This window comes from Plecotus auritus (assembly GCF_963455305.1).
Source record: "Plecotus auritus genome assembly, chromosome: 1".
Classification (NCBI taxonomy): Eukaryota; Metazoa; Chordata; class Mammalia; order Chiroptera; family Vespertilionidae; genus Plecotus; species Plecotus auritus.
The window spans coordinates 232,490,765-232,510,417 of NC_137770.1; the positions used below are offsets into that span (position 1 = coordinate 232,490,765).

The 19,653-nt window shown below is 38.1% G+C and overlaps 1 protein-coding gene across 3 annotated transcripts in view; it reads right to left on the bottom strand.

Annotated features, from left to right (window-relative positions):
* The window catches only part of RBPJ (recombination signal binding protein for immunoglobulin kappa J region), a 96,152-nt gene that overhangs the window by 52,574 nt on the left and 23,925 nt on the right, over positions 1-19,653 (bottom strand). The window contains exon 2 of one of the 3 annotated variants that reach the window (XM_080684191.1): positions 4,675-4,857. The exons of the other annotated variants lie outside the window; for them this stretch is intronic. Within the exon in view, the coding sequence (XP_080540317.1) occupies positions 4,675-4,691 (17 nt within the window). The 5' untranslated portion in view covers positions 4,692-4,857. The remainder of the gene's footprint in view (positions 1-4,674; positions 4,858-19,653) is intronic. 3 annotated transcript variants of the gene reach the window in all.

The following is a 19,653-nucleotide window of genomic DNA, read 5'->3' on the forward strand; positions in this document are numbered from 1 at the left end:
GAGCAGTAAAAAAGACAGAAAGATTGCTTGAGCAAGTGTCATAGCCACAAGCAGAAGAGAAATAAAAGAGTAATGGCGTGTCTAGAGTCCATAAAAGGGCAACTGTCTACCTTCTAACAAACCAAATATGGAAATCCCAAACATGGAAATGTTTTCGTTCAAACAACAGCTTTTCTTCTGTAGGATATGAGCACAGATCACAATCATTCTTGCCCTATTAAAAAAAAAAAAAAAAAAAAAAAAAAAAAAACACCCAAAACTCACGCCTGAGTATCTACCATGAGAAAAAACTGTTGAATAATTTCATAAACTATTTCCAAGTTTTGTTCCCCCCCAAAGTCCAAGTCTTTCTAACAAAACACCCCAACACTCACAGTTAGTCTATCAGTGGTCTTCAAAATAGACTTGCCCAGGCCATGGTATTTTGTGGAAGAGCCACATTCAAGGGGCCAAAGAGCCGCATGTGGCTTGCGAGCCGTAGTTTGCCGACCACGGGCTAGAGCTGCAGTCCCTCCCCAACTGTAAAACAGGAATGTTAAGTCTAACCAACTGGAGAGTTGTGTGAAGACTAAGGATGATATTCATTCAATGCTACCTCATTATGCACTCAAATTTTCTCTTCAGATTTACAAACCCCAACTCACAAAATAGCTGTGATGACAAAATCGTAAAAATTAAAATCATTTCAAAAAATAAGATTGCTTCCTTAAATGTCTGCTCAGTCTCTCCATATGTAAATTAAGAAGTAGGTAGGTAAGGACAGGACAGATAGGTATTTTAAAAACTTTGTATTATCAAAAGTTCATTCATTTGACAAATATTTACTGAGTTCCTCCTATGACTAGTCCTAGTCCCAGGGGTAGGTATACAGGAGTCAACAAGACAAAATTTGTATAATTGAGGGGAAGGGAGGTGGGGGGGATTTGAAAATTGGCTCCAGTTTAGTCTACCTGCTCCAAGTCACCTTGTTTAATATATTCTTACACGGCTTAGTTTTTCCACAGGAATTTCAACAAAGAAAAAGATTGCACATTGCTCTTCTGCATGGCGATAACCAAAGAATATGGACACAGTTTTGAAGAAACAACTGCCATACAGTGACAGCAGGAAACCCGGCACTCTCAGCAGGAGAAACAGCATGAGGAAGAAAATGATGAATTCGGGAAGAAACCGGGCTGGAATGATGATGAAAAGCCAAGCAATGCTACTGATATGAGTAGGAAGAATTGGATACCCTGGAGTAGACTAGGTCGGGTGGGGATGGGGGGATTTGGGGAAACAAAGTAATAGAAAAAAGGACTTCAACTCTCCCCTTCTCTGAATCCCTAGACTCTTGTTCTCTGCTTCCACCAAAAGTAGCAACATATGCCTGTACACAGTGGTGCAAAGACAAGCACCCATCAGCATGGTAGTGAACTCACTGGTTGGGAGTTACTACTTTCTCTCTTGTAATTTCAAAACGTGATTTCTAAGTTTGGTATGTCGTACCCAGTTCAGAGCAGGAACTATGTATATTTGACTCGATTTCAAGAACTTGCAGAGAAAAATGAATTGTGCTTATTATCTTTTAGATTTTTATTCTGACAAAGATTTCTTCCATTTTCAACTCCCAAGTGTAGAAAGCTAATGTAGAATTTCCATTGTAATGAAACAATTTACCAGAAATCTTTAGTCTGTTTTCTATCGAGGAAGAAACTGTTATTTTAGATAAAATCTTAAAACATATGTATCACTCTATTTTATAAAACAGCTTTAATGCCACTCCAAAACCAGGCCTGTTATGTCCTATTCTCCACTCCTTAGACAATCGCCTATAATAACCTTCACTTCAAACGATGAGGATGTTAGGGGGAATCCTTGAAGGTGATGAAGAGACTAGTGCATACCATTAGAAACCACAGACTGACCTATCCTACTCATGTCTCAGCAAGGCAAAACAATATAAAACTAATATTGCTCCTGAGGGACATCTGTGATTATAGGAGGCATACACTTAATGGAACTAAAACTATCCAATCAATATATACATAAAGTGTATAAATTTTATTTCAGCATTTTAAAATTGAAACAAGTTTAAAATACTGTTTTCTATATTCAGTGCACTCTGATATTTTAGTTTTTATTCTAAAACTAGAGGCTCAGTGCACGAAATTCATGCACAGGGGAGGGATGTGGGGGTGGTCCCTCAGCCCGGCCTGCACCCTCTCGCAATCCAGGATCCCTCTCGCAATCCAGGACCGCTGGCTCCTAACCACTGGCCTGCCTGCCTGCCTGCCTGACCACCCCTAACCACTTGCCTGCCTGCCTGATTGCCCCTAACAAGTCGCCTGCCTGACTGCCTCTGCCTCGCTCCCCGCTGCTGCGGCTTCGTCCAGAATGACGTCCGGAAGGCTGTTCGGCTGTCCGGTCTAATTAGCATATTACACTTTTATTATTATAGATATGTCTTATTGCTGGTTATAACCCACTAAATCGATTTCTTAACTCACTAATGAATGGGCTACAACCTGCATTTTGAAAACTAGAGCTTTAGAAGATGCACAAAACAACCATCTTCTTTCACTGATGAGAAAGCACCCAAAGAACTGAAAACATCAGTTGAATAGTGATTGTTTATTTAATTCTAGCAAGATCACAGAATAAAGTGTAAGGTTCCTGTTCTGGCATTTAATCATCACCAGTGTTAATAACTGGCTTCCTACACACACAACCCTGCACTAAGTGTAATTTATATACATAAAATGCAATATATAAATTATATAATTATGTACTTGTTATATTTTAAATATATAAATTAATTTATATTTTTTTGCTCAGATCATTCTTACAGCCGGTCAAAATAACAAAGTAAACCCGGACCGGGTGGTTCAGTTGATCGGAGCATCGTCCCATACACTAAAAAGGTTGCAGGTTTGATTCCTGGTCAGGGCACATACTTAAATTGCAGGTTAGTTGCCTGGTTGGGGCCCACAGGGAGGCAACTGACTGAAGTTTCTCACATCGATGTTTCTCTCTTCCTTCCTCTCTCTCTAAAAAAAAATAATAATAATCAATAAACGTATCCTCAGATGAGGCTTAAAAATAGTAATAGCAGCCCCTGGCTGGGTGGCTCAGTTGATTGCAGCATCGTACCATACACCGAAAAGGTTGCAGGTTAAATTTTCAGTCAGGGCAGGTTCCATTCCCGGCTGGCAATCAATCAATGTTTTTTTCTCTCTCTTCCTTTCAAAAAAAAAATCAATGGAAACATGTCCACGAGTGAGGAGTTAAAATAAATAATCATAATAATAAATGATCATAATAAAAAAAATAACAAAGTAAGTGTTCGATCTGAAACAGAGGTCAGTTGGCCCCAGTGTAAACCTAAGCTCTTCACCACTAAGTTATAAACTCTTCCAAAAAGATAGGAGCTCCCGACTCTAGCTGTGCATCAAGAATCCTCTGTGGAGTTAAAACAAAACTAGCAAATAACCAAGAACTAACCCAGAAAGAGATGTTTAAAGTTGAATTAGAATATATTACAGAGACATATATTTTGTAAACAATGTATTCGAATACCATAGTTATGTCAGAAGAGATCTTTTTGGACAGTAGATACTATTGTGTGCCATCAGACATAAAATACCTGGTTCAAATGAATGATTGCCATCACTCATTATGGACTAGAATTTAATATAAAGCAGTTTTATCTGAGGTTTGATAACTAAATTCCTTTAAGAATTTAACTGCTGAGATGTTAAAAGGACCTTAACGTAAGATAGTCTAGCTCTAGCTAATAAAGACTGCACCAGTGTATTCTATTCAATTTATCTATTCATGATTTAAACCTCCATCTTCCCAACATATTTTCCTTCATTACCTAAAAGATAAATAATTCTGAACCCAATGTAACAATGAATTCAGCATTCTGCCTGGGCTGATTCACTTCTACCACCCTTAAGAAATCATTTAGTAGCAAGCACACAGTACAAAACTAGGAGGTTTCCAAGGTTTTAAATAATAAAGAAATGGTTTTGCCTACCTCACTCAAATAAAATGTTATGAACATAAAAACCTAAAAGATTTTTGATGGTTAAGTGGGTAATACAAAACCTGGAATTACCACTACTAGCAACCACAAATAACAGTAGGACTACATACCACAAACACATGAATGATTAACTGTATACATACAATATCACTATTAATAATTATTCATTTTCCTCTCAGTAAAAAATTCTTTGTAAGACAAAGCAAGCACAAACTATAAATGGTCCAAGTAAGAATTATTTTGTTTGGTAAAATTAATACCCCAACTACTTCCTGTTCAGGCTACCTACCATGAAATTACAGCACTGCAGAGAAACTAGTCTGACACAAACCAGAAAGATAATTACAGACTAACACATGAATTATCCCTAAACTATTTGGTAAAGAAATTACAACTCATTACTATTAAAATCTAGGGGAAATATCTACACTACTATCTTTTCTAACCATATCAAAAAGAAAAAAAATTCACTCATCAAGCTTGTGATATATAGCTTTTTCCTAACAAAAATACTGCCATAAATCCATAACCACATCTGCAATCTAATATTAAAATATCTGAAAATACAAGATAATTAAATACAGAATCATGAACGTTCATTCTATCCATGACCTTGGGGTCACTGGGAAATTTCTAAAGCATACCTTTTAATCCACGCCATGGTACTTCAAGAACATGTTAAGGTAAGTCACAGCTTGGGACACTTCGATGCACCTCAAAACACCTCAGCCAGTGTATCTGTATCATTCTCTTTTCCTTTTGAGATCATAATGGTTCCGAAGAACTATAATGCTTCCATTTGAATGATAGTCTCATAATTTCAATGACTTAAAAACAAAAACAAAAAATAAGGACTTAAATGTTGGTATGTTAAGCCACTAGTACACTGTGTTAACTGCTGCCATGACTAAGAAAAACAAAGCTGCCACTATGATTATGTAACACTGTCATTTTTCATGTGAACCCTATATGAATGAGGAATACATGCCAGCAGTCAGAGTGACAGCTCTTGCTTCGTTGAGGTCTACCAAAACCCCCCAAAAATCTGACCCAATTGATCCTTCAATTTTCTTCTCAAGGAATGAAAAATAACCTAAGACAGGTAGTTGCCAGGTCCACCTCTAATTAACCAACTATTCTCTTTTGTGAATAGAGAGCTGGAAATCACCCATACACCTGTATAAAAGGAATTCACTAACTGACACAGCAGGGGTTCCTACAAACAATGCCCCTCCTAGTGTTAATATTACTGAATCACTTTAATTACATGGAAGTCATTAACTTAAAGAGAGCTCCCTCCCGTTTCCAAAGTTTACTTCTTTGAAGAGCATACATATAAGTGAATAGATAGATGGCTAACTATCGTTTTACTGCTGCTCTGTGATTATCTTGGCAGGTTGCTCCTCACCCCACCCAACTTTCTTATATAAAAACATTTCATTATTAAAATTATACAGTAAGAAGTGTTTGTATCACACTTTAAACCTACATTTGCTTCAAGTTTGGTACTTCATAGTTACAAGAAAGAAAGAATACTCAAGCTATATAAAACTAACAAATTATGAGTAACCCACACATATTCATGTTATAAAACAATTAAAATTACTTTAGGATGACTGATCAGGAAATTTTTAATAAAAGCAAGCTATAAAAGGGCTTCCAAGAAACGAGAAAGCATGGAGAAGTTCTGTCACACCCTGGGTTTGTGAAACAGCTCATGTAAAGGTTAATAAGCAGGGAATAGAAGAATACAAAAGCCCAGCTAGAGCTAAAAAGTATGTGCTCAAGAGAAAGTGAAACTAATTTGGTGTTTGGAAGGGTAGATTCAAGTGATGAAAACCTTTTAAGTCCACTGTCAGAAAAATTACATGTTCCTGAGATTTAGGACTATTGTAAATTGTGAGAACACAGGTTACAAAATGTAGGTCACTCTTCAGAAAGCTGATAATGGTGACAGAACTGCACATGGGTAAGAATTCTACAAGAGTAGGTGAGAAGAAACTAACGAACAGAAACAAAAGCCCCCAGCCCAATGAAATCACTGCAGCCACAGCCATCTTTTTAACTTATCATTTTACCACATTAGTGCACCGCCCTGAGTTCCCACTATAGCTTTAAACCACTTAATGGCTCTGTATTATGTATACAACTTCCTGGAAGAACATCCACATTGTCCCCTATATTCTGTGCCTCCAAATCAATGCATCCTACACACATCTATCAGGTTAATGTTCCTGAAGTGCAGCTTCAAATAAGAATGTTAACCAGAGGGAAATACAGCAGCATATAAATATGTTAGATTTTTGGGAGCGGCTACAGGGTTACGCCTCAGACTGACCTGTTGGCAAAGCCACAAACAAATCCCAGCTCAGAGGGCACAACCCTCTTAGCATAATTAAGCTTGACCTTATGATGCCCCCTAGATCCTATCTGGGTAGCTAATGGGCTGTGGGAGGTGCAGCAAGTGCTACCAAAACAAGTAAAACTCACAAGAACATTGTAACTATGGTGACCACTGTCTTGTTTACCTCTGGCTATAAAATAAAGGCTCAGCTTGCCATCTGGATCCTTCTCTGTGGCCTTAGCCAGGCACAGGAAATCCACCGAGACCCAGCTATATTCTCTTGTCTGTCTTTTCTTCAGTCCTTCACCACCTTCCCTCAGGCTCGCTGAACCCTTGGCTGTGCTGGCACGGCACATTAGATAATCCTAATAAAGAGAGAATATGACCCTCACACCATCACAAAGATGGTGGCGCCCATAGCCACAAGATGGAGGCACCAAGTCTCCTCAGCCCGTCCTTTCAGCCCTGCCACTGAGAGCGGACAGCAGGGTGTGGCGGCTACGTCATCGCGGCGGCGGCGAAGCAGCCAGGACCCGCAGAGAGCAGAGAACCACAGGGAGTGGGCCTAAGCCATCAGTAGGAGATCTCCTGGTGGCTCCTGGACTGGAGAGGGTGCAGGTCGCGCTGAGGGACCCCCCCCCCCAGGGCACGAAGTTTGTGCACCGGGCCTCTAGTAAAGAATGAAAGCCTAGATCTGATGCACTTATTACCACGTTTAATTTTCAGAACCCCAGTCTACAAAGGAGAAAACTGATGTTCTCTGGTCAAGTGACTGGACCCAAGAATATGTGCAATAAGAGAATAGAACTCGGACTCAAAATCTAGATCTTCTAGCTGGAAATACAGCACTTTTCTGCTATAATATTGTTGTAGAGCACTGTTGGGAGAAGAGGGTGGTACTGGGGCTAACTAACATTTGTTGACAACATTCCAAGTAAGTACCATGCTTAGCACTTGATGTTACTATATTTCATCCAGATCTACTACTCAAAAGACTGACTAGTTGCCTCCTTTTACTGAGGCTCATTCAGAGAGATTAAAGTGATCTGCTCAACATCAAATATCAGAGACTGAAAGTGGTGGGACAGATAGTTGATCTCACAGGTCCATCTCTAAAACCCACTCTCATGTTGCTATGCCAACCTACCTTCCAGAAGCAATAAAAAAAAAAAAAAAAAAAAAAGCCCAGCACGTAAGTTTATTTTTCAACCTGAATGATATAGCAATAATTTAATTTTATAAATGCTTCTTACTCAAAACCCAGCCAATGCATATAAACAGGTTTTTAGCTATAGTTTAGCAAGAGACTATATACGTTTACTAAAGCCAGTAAGAAGGGTCAGACTTATATTTAATCACTTAAATCAGAAACTTCATTTGATTCCTACAAATGAAATCTTTTCATTAAGTTATGGACTTGAAGATCTTTTAAAGTTGACTTGCAATTCATAGTACTGCCAAATTTCCAACGTGGCCCTGTCCCATGACGCTATCAGCGTCAACCTCATGGGAAGGTAAATCATTGGAGGTGATAGAGGTGAGGCCAGTTAGTTATCAGTAATAAAAAGGACAAATAAAATAAAATGATTAGCTCTCTACTATGTTTTAAAACATGATTAAACTAAAAGAATAACCAAAAGCACTAAAAAACAAACAAAAACAAAAACAAATTAAGGACAGGAAACTCCTAAGCAACTTCAAGATTTGAATAGAAACCATGTACTCATATTGCATTCCAAAACTAACTGATGTAGCATACTAATGTATTTTAACATCTTAGATAAATCAAAGAAACATTTTTTTTTAATTTCTGAAACAAAATATTGCAGAATTATATTCAAGGGTTCAAAGCTGTTACAGTAAGAAAATTAACTGGCCATTTAAAAATATCTTAATAACAGCATAACTCTTCTATATAACTCATTTTACAAACATTAATTTCCAAACAAGTTAAAAAGCAATACTAAAATTTTCCAGCTTTTAAAATACATCTACGTAGACTTACTCCCTAAGTAATTAAGTTTTGATAAGGGACGAACACAAAATTAAAAAGGAAGTCAGATAGAAAGAATATAGGTTGCTGGGTTTGATTTAACTGGACAACTGCATTCTCATAGGGTCTTTTCTGATTCAGCTTCTGGTCTCCTCCTACCAATAAAGATACAACAGATGTTCTCTCCATACTGGACTTTGTATATTTCTCAGACGTGGTGCTTAAGATCTCTACACATGCTATTTCAGGAGCAGTGGTTCAAATAAAATTTAGCATCACGTGATAATATTTAAAAGAACAATACAAATAATAAAAATATAATATAATATAAAAATAAAGGAGAAAAAATAAATAGATGAGACTAGGTGTAATAACAAACATTTTTAATATTTTCAGTGCCTACAATGTATTACATACTATATACTTAGCCAAGTTGGTGTTTTCACATAAATCTCATAGACTTATTATATGTAAGAAATTTTTGGTAAATACTGAAATTGAATTGATGAGGCCGTCCAAATTAAAAGCTATAATTTAAGCAATGTATTCTACTATAGACACTTGAATTTTAAACAAGTTTTGTCAACCAAGTACCTGGAAACAGTCTTATTATATAATGACAGAAAATTAACCATTGCTACTATCAAAAGTATGAAAATGACATATGCTAAGAATTTCAACTCTAAACTAGTTTTGCCATAATAAGAATTTCAAATATAAAGCTAAACCTGGTTTTAAGTAATTTTCAAAGAATCTTCCCAAGAATCATAAACTATTCTAATTCCCATCTCAATAGTAAAACTGTAATTCCTTTCCAATTAAACTCTGGGGGCAAGGGGATGTCAACCACCCATAGTTAAAAGACTGAACTCAGGATCAACTATAAGACACTTGTAATCTAGCAATTCTGGAAGATGACATATTCAGCTAATTTTACCTTAAGGGACTCCCAACTGGGGAAGCTCTTTTCTTAAAATGTATATCCTAATTTTCAGTAACACTGAAAAAAACTTCAATCAAACTGCCCGCTCTTAAAGTAGCCAACACCCAGGATTCAACTGGGATATTCCTGCAGTTTTGGTTAGAATTCTAGATGGCACAGCATGGACAGGCATAATTTAAATATAAATATACACATGCATACATGTGCATGTGTATACACACACACACACACACACACACACACACACACACACACACACACACCTATCCTTTTTCAAATGGATTAGTGTACCTGGTTGGAGACCAAAGCTAGGAGAGTGGGGACAGAGGAGATGGAAGAACAGAACAGTAGTCTCAAAGTGTTGAGTAAAGGATGTTAAGGAAGGAAAAGTAATAATAAAGTAAATCAGCTCATAAAAATACACTAGCATTTATTCCAAACAACAGAAGCTTCTTTCTAGAATGTGAGAGGAAACTAAGTAAAAAATGCTAAAGAGCATAAATCTACTTCATTTATACTTTTTATGTATCTATTTATAAAAATGTTTATGGGTGAAGTGAGTTTCTCCCTATTACTTAGTTTCTCCTTACATTTAGTTGCTTATGTCTCTTTTGGTTAAATAAAATGTAAATTTGGGTGGCTTAAAAGATTATGTGGTCATGAGTGACAAAGACTGTGCTAATCAAGTTCTGAACTTGGAGTCAGGAGTCATAGGTTAGAAACTTACTTGGATATATATAACTTCTGACCAGTCACAACTTATCTGTAGATAATACCAGTACAAAATTGCAGTCATAATCTATACTAATAAAAGGGTAATATGCTAATTAGACCGGGTTGACCAGCCATCTTCCAGACGTCCGACTTCCTTCTGAACAAAGCCATGGTGGTGGGGGCCAAGGCGGAGGCAGTTGAGGGCGAGATCAGACTAGTAGGGGAGGGCAGTTGGGGGGCGAGATCAGGCCAACAGGAGAGGGCAGTTGGGGGCAATCAGGCAGGTAGAGGCAGTTTGGGGTGATCAGGTCAGTAGAGGAGAGCAGTTAGGGGCAAGATCAGGCTGACAGGGGAGGGCAGTTAGGGGCGAGCAGGCAGAGGCAGATAGGGGCAATCAGGCAGGCAGGCAGAGAGGTTAGGGGCAATCAGGCAGGCAGGGGGGCAAGGTAGGGGCGATGAGGCTGGCAGGGGAGCAAGGTAGGAGATCAGGCCGGCAGGCAGAAGGTTAGGGGCAATCAGGCAGGCAGAGGGGTTTGGGGTGATTAGGCAGGCAGGCAGGCGAGTGGTTAGGAGCCAGTAGTCCCGGATTGCGAGAGGGATAGCTGACTGCCGGTTTAGGGATCAGGCCTAAACCGGCAGTCAGACATCCCCAAGGGGTCCCAGATTGGAGAGGGTGCAAGCCGGGGTGAGGAACCCCCCTCCGTGCACAAATTTCATGGACCGGGCCTCTAGTGCTTAAATAATGCTGAACTATGAAAACACCCAAAACACTGCCTGGCAGGATAGGCATAAACATTTATTGACTTTGAAGGCACAATTTGGTAATTAGTTACTGCTAATGCCACAACTCTAAAATCAAAATAAAACATTTTCCTAGGAAGATTTTAATTTAATGCTCAAGAAATACTTAAAGTTAAAAAAAAATTCACACTTAACGTTTATTCTAATTGTGTGGGTAATGATCAAATCTGTGGCTCTAATTCATGCCTTCAAGCATCCTCTCCTTTCTTTGGACAAATTCTCTAGTTCAACAAATACCTGAACATCTATAACATGGTCAAAATCCTTATCAGCATAATTTACATTGTAATTAGAATGTCAACTGGTGGTAAATGCTATGGAGAGAAACAGAAGGAAAAGATAAGCATGAGGTGCAATTTTATATAAGCCCTTGCTAAGGTACTATTTGAGCAAAGATCTGAAGGAGAAAGGAGGATTCCAGGCAAAGGAATAAACAGCAAGTCCAAGAACCCTTGAAGCAGGTGTGTTTCAGCAGTGAGGTCAGTGGCTAGAACAGAGATAAATCACAGAAAAAGGTTTTAGGAAATGACAGGTTGAGGTTGAGTTTGTGAGGACTGGTGGGAGTATGCACACATATGCTCTTAAGATCATGAAGGTCTTGAGCATTTTACTCCAAATTTTGAGTCAAGGAAGATCAAAAGCTAAGGCAAGGAAGATCAGCATGAGTCTGGCTGCTGAGTGAAGAAAGACGGTAAGGCATAAGGGAAGAGCAGTCTATTGTGACTATGCAGGTGAATGATGACAGTGTCTTACACCACGGTGGAAGCAGTGCAAGTGTCAGAAGTGATGAAACTATGAGCATATTTTAAAGACAAAACCAACACCATCTACTAACATACTGGATTGTGGATTTGAAGAAAAAAAGGAAGAGAGCAATGGTGACTCCAAGGTTTCTAGTCTAAGCAACCCAAACCATGAAGTCTGAGATGGGGAAAGACTTCAGATTTAAAGAAGTAATTTGGTTTGGACATAATAACTAAATATGCTTAGATAATCTAATAGTTTGTCAGAATTTTCTGCAAAGGATAGGGAGATGTGACAAGTAAAGTTGGTCAGTTCTTGCTTGCTGCTAGATTTTTTAAAGAAATGATGTAAAAGTATTAGGTATTAAACAGGTAATTTAATAATATTAGTACTTTAATTATGCATCCTCTGCCATGTGTACTTGAGAGTATTAAAAGATAATATGGTAAAAATATTAAGACAATTTCTAATTACAGAGACTAATTTAAGGGAGACAGTCCATATTTGAACACTGTAGAGGTAAAACAATAAAGGCAATTTCAGCTAAGAAGAGTAACCTATTATCTGATGCTCTCCAGCCAAAATGCCTGTCTTAAACCTATAACTTAGAAATAATAAATTTAACAGACAACATTCATGAAGTGCTTTCCACATGCTAAGCAACTCATTTAAATAACAACTACCCTTTAGTAGCGTATCTTTTACGATGAGATTGAAAGAAATTAATTAAGCTAAAGAACTATCATTTAGCCATCCTAAAAGAACTATTTTAAGAGTCTCTAGGAAATTCTTTTGATCTGTTGCTTTTTATTACCATTCTTCATTTATATTTTATATTCTCTTCATGCTTTTCAATTTTCCATTGCCAACTGTTATGAAAGCTTGATAAGTAGTAATTTGTGTGGGTGTATGTTTTAATAGGAAAGGAACATGAAGGAAAATTTTATGTTAATGAGTTCCAAAACAGAACACATTTTCCTGACGTGGAACTGTGTTAAAATGTATTAACAGAAGTCACAATTTCAGGCTGTGGGCCTACAAATACAGCTCTGCTAAATAGAAATGGACTGCAGAGAACTTAGAAAGTAAATTTGTATTTTCTAGAGAGTAATGAATAAAAAGAGAAAGGAACTGCCCTAATATACTTAATTTTACTTAGCTATTCTCATTTTACCTTAAATTATAAAATTACTCCCACAAAATAATCAAGATGTTGGAGACAGTTTTACAATTAACAGGTAATACCTACATGATGGCAACTCAATCATCCCTATTTAATGATACCCATATCACTTAAGTTATTTCATCAGATGCAGGGGCTGTTTTATTTCATCTATCTAATAATTAAAATTCTTTCCAAACAATCCTCCAGTCAACCAGACTAGAACACCTTCTTTGTTTTGGGCATTTCAAAGTATACATAATTTTGTACAAATTACTTAACATTCACAATAATCCAATGATTATATTAAGAACTCCAGGTCTTCTAAATCCAGTTAATTTTATACTATACCTTTAACCATTATGGTAATACTATAATACTTTGCTTATCCTACCACGAATAGGATAAGCATTTTAGGTTATTCATGATATTTTTTAGTTGTACAAAGTAAGATCTATAATCACCCTTGTGGCAACAAACAGTAGATTTATACAAGAGTGCAGTGTTCTGAACAATTTTACAAACTCAATTTAATTGTATTCACCCTCCAATAACTAAAAACAAACAAGAACCCACCCCCCACAAAAAAGCATTGTGTTTACAAGCAAATAGATGGATTTTAAAAATGTGGTATATACAGACAATGAAATGCTATTCTGCCTTCAAAAGGAAGAAAATTCTCACACATTAGGTATACCATCAATGAACCTTGAACACATCATGCTAAGCGAAATAAACCAGTCACAAAAGAATACTGTATGACTCCAGTTATATGAGGTACCTAGAGCAGTCAAATTCAGAGACAAAAAGTAGAGTGGTAGTTACCAAGGGCTCAGAGTAAGGGGAAATGGAGCTATTGTTTAAGGGTTCAGAGTTTCAGATTAGGAAGATAGAAGAACAAATTCTGGAGATGGATGGTGGTGATGTTTATACAACAATATGAACTTAATACTACTTAAGTGTACAGTTAAAATGGTTCAAATAAAAGTGGCAATTATAAAATAGCCATGGGATGCAAAGTACAACATAGGGATATAGTGAATAATCTACACTAATAAAAGAGAAACATGCAAATTGACCATCACTCTGCTACACCCACCAGCCAATCAGGAGTAAGTATGCAAATTAACCCAACAAAGATGGTGGCAGCCACGGAGCTGGAGCAAGCAGGAGGCTTGGGTCGCCCCCGGTGATGGAGGAAGCCAAGCTTCCCACCCGCCCTGGCCAGTCCTGGCCTCCGCTCAAGGCTACAAAGTTTCAATTATAGAAGATAAATAAATCCCAGATACCTGCTTCCAGCTGGCTCTGGCCTCCACTCAAGGAGGCGCTGGGAAAAAAAAAAAAAAAAAGGAGGGGCTGGGAGCTTGGGTGGCCGGGGAGTGTGGCCAGCCTGAAAACAGCCCTCAGCCCCTCACCCAGGCTGGACAGGCACCTCAGCAGGACCCCCCACCCTCAAGGGGCTGTGGCCAGCCTGAAAACAGCCATCAGCCCTTCACCCAGGCTGGACAGGCACCTAGCAGGGACCCCCACCCTGAAGGGGGTGTGGCCAGCCTGAAAACAGCCCTCAGCCCCTCACCCAGGCTAGACAGGCACCCCAGCAGGACCCCCCCATCCTGAAGGGGCTGTGGCCAGCCTGCAAACAGCCATCAGCCCCTCACCCAGGCTGGCCACACCCCCATGGCCCGATCCGTGTAAAGGGGCAGTCGAACATCCCTTGAGGGGTCCCAGATTGGAGAGGGTGCAGACAGGGCTGAGGGACACCCCCCATGCACGAATTTCGTGCACCGGGCCTCTAGTATCGTAATATCTATGTATGGTGCCAGGTGAGGTGGGGTGGAGGGCTCACTTTGTAAGGTACATAAGTGTCTAACCAGTATGCTGTACACCTGAAACTAATGTAATATTTAATGTCAATTGTAATTGAAAAATAAAATTTCAAAATGGTTAAAATGGTAAATTTTATGTCATCGCAATAAAAAAATTTTGAACATATCTCATGGAAATAGATCAACAATAGATAGTAACTTATCTTCTTCCTTATATTTTAATAAAATTTCCCTTATTTTACCTCAAACCTAGTTCTAATTCTATTTTTATTTTCGTAAAAGACACCACTTATCCACTAGATAGCCACAACACTGAATCATTTCCCTTCTCATCCTAAACCACCAAATCTCACAGATTTTATCTCTGTATCACTGCTTGCATCTGATTTCTTCCTGTCATTTCTAATGCCATGGCCTTCAAAATAGCACATGATCACTGTAATAGCCTCACAGACAATCTCCCATCCTCAAAACCTAGCCTTCACAGTTCATCTTGCAATAAAGCTTGTGTATAAAGTGTTTCAAAAGGCCTCCATTGTCTATTCAAGTTTAAAGTTCTGAATAACACATTAAAAATTACTTCCTTACATGACAGTTAATTATGAGCATTGCTGGATTCCCCACTAAGGCACAAACTACCAAGGACCAAACTGTCTTAACTCATCCTTTATAAAAGCTTAAGGTGTTCAAAAGTCTTGGCTGTAACGGGTTTTCAAGAAATACTCCTGAATAGAATTTGTTGAAAACAGTTCAGTGCATGATACCAGATAGTTCGCAGATGGGATGTGTTTAACTTCCCATTAAAAATGTCAACAGGCAGTGTCAAATCAAATAAGGAAGATCAATAAGAAGGTTTACTAGTAAATGAAGTTCCATTTCAACTTACTTGGTTAAATGAAAGCTTTGAGTTGGAAGAGAGAATAAATCTCAAAAACCATGAGATGACACAGGAAAAAGTAGAAAAGTATGTAACCTTTAATGGCATTTAAATAGAAAACAGTTAATCTCTACTGTAACCTAAGGGGAAAAAAACTCTTTATATCCCCTTTACATCAAGAGTCTCAATACAATTACTGCTTCTGTATATTCTAATTATTTGATCAGTTTCCTATGTAAATCTTTTCCAAAATACAAATATCTTTTACTATATTTTGTGTATATGATCCTTGTGACCTATATTTGATGTCAAGACAAAATCCTGTCTTCTTATAAATATTTTATATTAAATAAAAGTTGATAAGAATGTAAAAATTATTTTAAAATGTTAAACTTGCTGGACAGTGTTTCTTGGTAGTTGTATACTAGTATGTTATGTCATTCTCTGAAGAAAACTGAATATGACAACTGCAAATAAGAACTAACATTTATTAGTAAACTTACTGTGTAAAGAAGATTGTCTAGTATTACCTAATTTATTCAGTAGCAACTCTATGGTTAGGTACAGCAATTAATATTCTATTTTATAGATACATAAACTGAAGCTTAAAGAAGTCGAGTAACTTACATAAAGTGACATTTAAGTGACAGAGCCAGAATTCAAAGGCTAGTCTTTCTGATTCCAAAATTAATAGCTGCCACTCTATGCATTTAACAAATCAAATTAAAACAAAAATAAAATCTGTTCTGCTACAAGGTATGTTTCTTTTTCATGAATTACTTCTTGGGAAACTAAAAAGAATGATGCTGGTGTAAAAGTCAGTCATGTTGTTTCATGAATGATTTTCCCTGTCACATTGTTTTGAGGCAATTGGGAACAAGCTTTTGTACAATCCTATATAATAAAGAGCTAATACGCTAATTAGACCGAACAACAGAACGACCGTCCGGAGGATCTTTGGACACAGCTGGGGCTGCGAGGGCCAAGGCTGCCGTGGCCTTGCATGAATTTCGTGCATCGGGCCTCTAGTTAAAGATAAACCTTTAGCAAAAGATGAATATTTTAAGGGGGAAAAATACCCTGTAAAAATCTACAAAAAAATATTTTCCTTCTCATGGATATTAATTGATTTGGTGGCTTCAGAAATTGTTATTCTTTCAGTTAGGTTAACATTTGACAAAGCTGCCTGTGCAGATGGAGAAGTTATAAAGAGAGGGAAGGAGGGAGGAAGGGAGGAAGGTATTCCTCCTGGATTAATGAAGTCTGGATTAGATTTTTCAATATAAATAAACAAAGTCTCTTAGAAGCAATGCCCTTCCTGGACCTAAAACCAGGAGGAGGCTGGATCTCAGGTTAAAGTTTTAAAAATCCAAAGATAGACGGCAAATACAAAGTACAAGTGTTTTTTATTAGAATTCCTATTGTTTTTATTTATTATTCAAGATCAAAGTTCCATGGATTTTTAGTAGTCTATCCCCAATCCTTTTCCCCCCATAAGCCTTATGGTTTTACAGAACTCAAAGTTTGTCAAGATATATTAGTATATGGCATTATGGCAGCAAATCTACTGTATGCATTAGAAAAACACAATCTCTATGAACCTTCAGTACTGGACTTACTAAAACACCATGATAGTTTTTTGTCTGGTTTTGCTTTCGGTTTTTTAAAGGATGTGAAGTGAACTCCAATCCTACAAAGAAAATAATGAATTTGTGTTACAATTGCTACCATTAGAACAAAAATGCAGAAGTGGAGATTAATGCTACTTTGAATTTAAAACTGTTTAGATGATTTTTTATTAATCTTCAAACAAAGATCAATGGCAACTCAATGTGATCCCAGACAAAGTAGACATGAGACACACACGCACACACACACGCGCGCGCACACACACACACACACACACACACACATACACATCAAAGTAGCTCTTTGGGTACATCCTTTGTAAACATTACTACTAGAGAAGCTGATACTATGGAGAATGACCCTACTGAGTAATCTATTGTATAAACTAAGGCAATAGTTCCTATCCACCATGCATATATTTCCAAATATATAAACATATCTATCAAGACAGAAAGCTCATATACAAAGACTAGAGGCCCCGATGTATATAAACATATCTATCAAGACAGAAAGTTCATATACAAAGACTAGAGGCACTGGAGTGGGGGGTCCCCTCAGCCCGACCTGCGCCCTCTTGCTGTCCAGTACCCCTCAAGGGATGTCCGCCTGCCAGCTTAGGCCTGATCCCCCTGGGGACCAGGCCTAAGCTGGCAGTCAGACATCTCTCTAGCAGCCCGGGGCTCTCACAGTCCAGGACCCCTAACTCCTTAACTCCTGCCACCGCCGCTGCGCTGGCCAGCCGTGAGCCTGGCTTCTGGCTGAACGCCGCTCCGCATGGGAGCGCACTGACCACCAGGGGGCAGCTCCTGCGTTGAGCATCTGCCCCATTGTGGTCATTGTGCGTCATAGCAACCAGTTTTCCACCATTCAGTTGATTTCCATATTAGGGTTTTATTATATAGGATAACTATAGTTTGTATAGAAAACAGGCCATATAAGCAGATATTTTGACAGATACAGTTGCCGTGAATTAATTGTTCATAACATAAGCATTCTTGGAAGAATTCTTTCAAGTGATGCCTGGAGACCTAAGTATGTGGTTAAATGGGTTCTGGTACCAATTCCAATGTGGGAAGGGAGTTTCCCATACCAGCAAGCAATTCTCTGGACACTGGTAAAGTACCCTAAAATTAAATCCAATTCTACCACAATCCATTTAGCTAGAAATAGATCCTACAGATTAAGGGTTCTGTCCTACAAGCCTGCTCTCCCCCTTCTTTGGATGCCTGTCAAAAGCCCAGGTGCATTTGACAAACCAGCTACAGACTGGAGGTTCCCATGACCCCCCTCCCCACCATCCCTTGGGTTCACTTAATTTGCTAGAGCAGCTCACAGAACTCAGGAAAACATTTTACTTATTAAATTACTGGTTTATTGTAAAAGGATATAACTCAGGGAACAGCCAAATAGAAGGGAGCTTCTGTGCCATCTCCCATCTCTTCCACGTGTGCACCAACCTAGAAGCTCTCTGAACTCTTGTCATTTGGGTTTTTATGGAGGCTTCATAATAGCTGATTAAATCACTGATTCAACATAAAACCCCCTTTTCTGCTCCCTGGAGTTTGGGAGGTTAGGATTGAAAGTTCCACCTCTAATCACAGGGCTGCTGGCCCCACGGTCAACAAGCCCCCATCCTTAGGCCTTTTCCAAAAGTTGCCTCATTAACATAACAAAGACTCATTTATTGGTATCTAAGCTTAAATTCCAAGGGTTAGAGGAGCAGTGAGCCAGGAAGACCAAATATATATGAGAGAGATATTTTCAAGTATATACTTTTTATAAATCACAGCATCACAATGGTAAAAAAAAAAAAAAAAACATGTTTTCTTCCCATTGATTAATTATTCAATGTTGGACCTTTTGTCTCCCAATTTCCCTGTTTCTAACTAGTCTCAGTACTTACATTCCTCATATGTCAGAGATAACATACTAATCTGTACAGTTTTATCACATTTATTGTTTAAATTAACAGGGTTGGGAGAAAAGTCATGCAATTTCAATAAAGCAAAAATTTTCAAGTGATTATTTAGGTAACCAAAAATTATTATAAAAACACTTGAGTTTACTACAGAAAAGTTCCCTTTCTTTATAATTATGTTTTGCTTGGGCAAATAAATTAGTTCTTCTCTCCTAAATATCAAGTTAGAGTAAAACTGATACTCAAAATCATGTTTCTTATCAAGAGTTGACTCACCTTACATTTAATGTCACCATACAAAATACAGAAGCAATCCAAGCAAATTATTCCTTTGTATATCCTCATCTCCCAATCTCACACCCCAAACCAGTTTCCCCTATCAAATGAGGGCAACCCTGAAATTAACATTGTTCAGACCAAAACCCATGAAATCATCTTTGACTCCTATCTTCACTTCATACACCATATCTAATCTAGGCACACGCTGCCTCAGGGACTTCACATTTGCTGTTCCTTCTTGCTGGAATATTCTTCCCCCATATACATGCATGCCTCACATTCTCATCTTATACTCAAGGTCCTTTGCCCAAATGTCACAATGTCAGTGAGCCCTTCCTTGAGCACTTTATCTTGTTGCAACTTCTTCCTGACACTCCCTATCTATCCTATTTT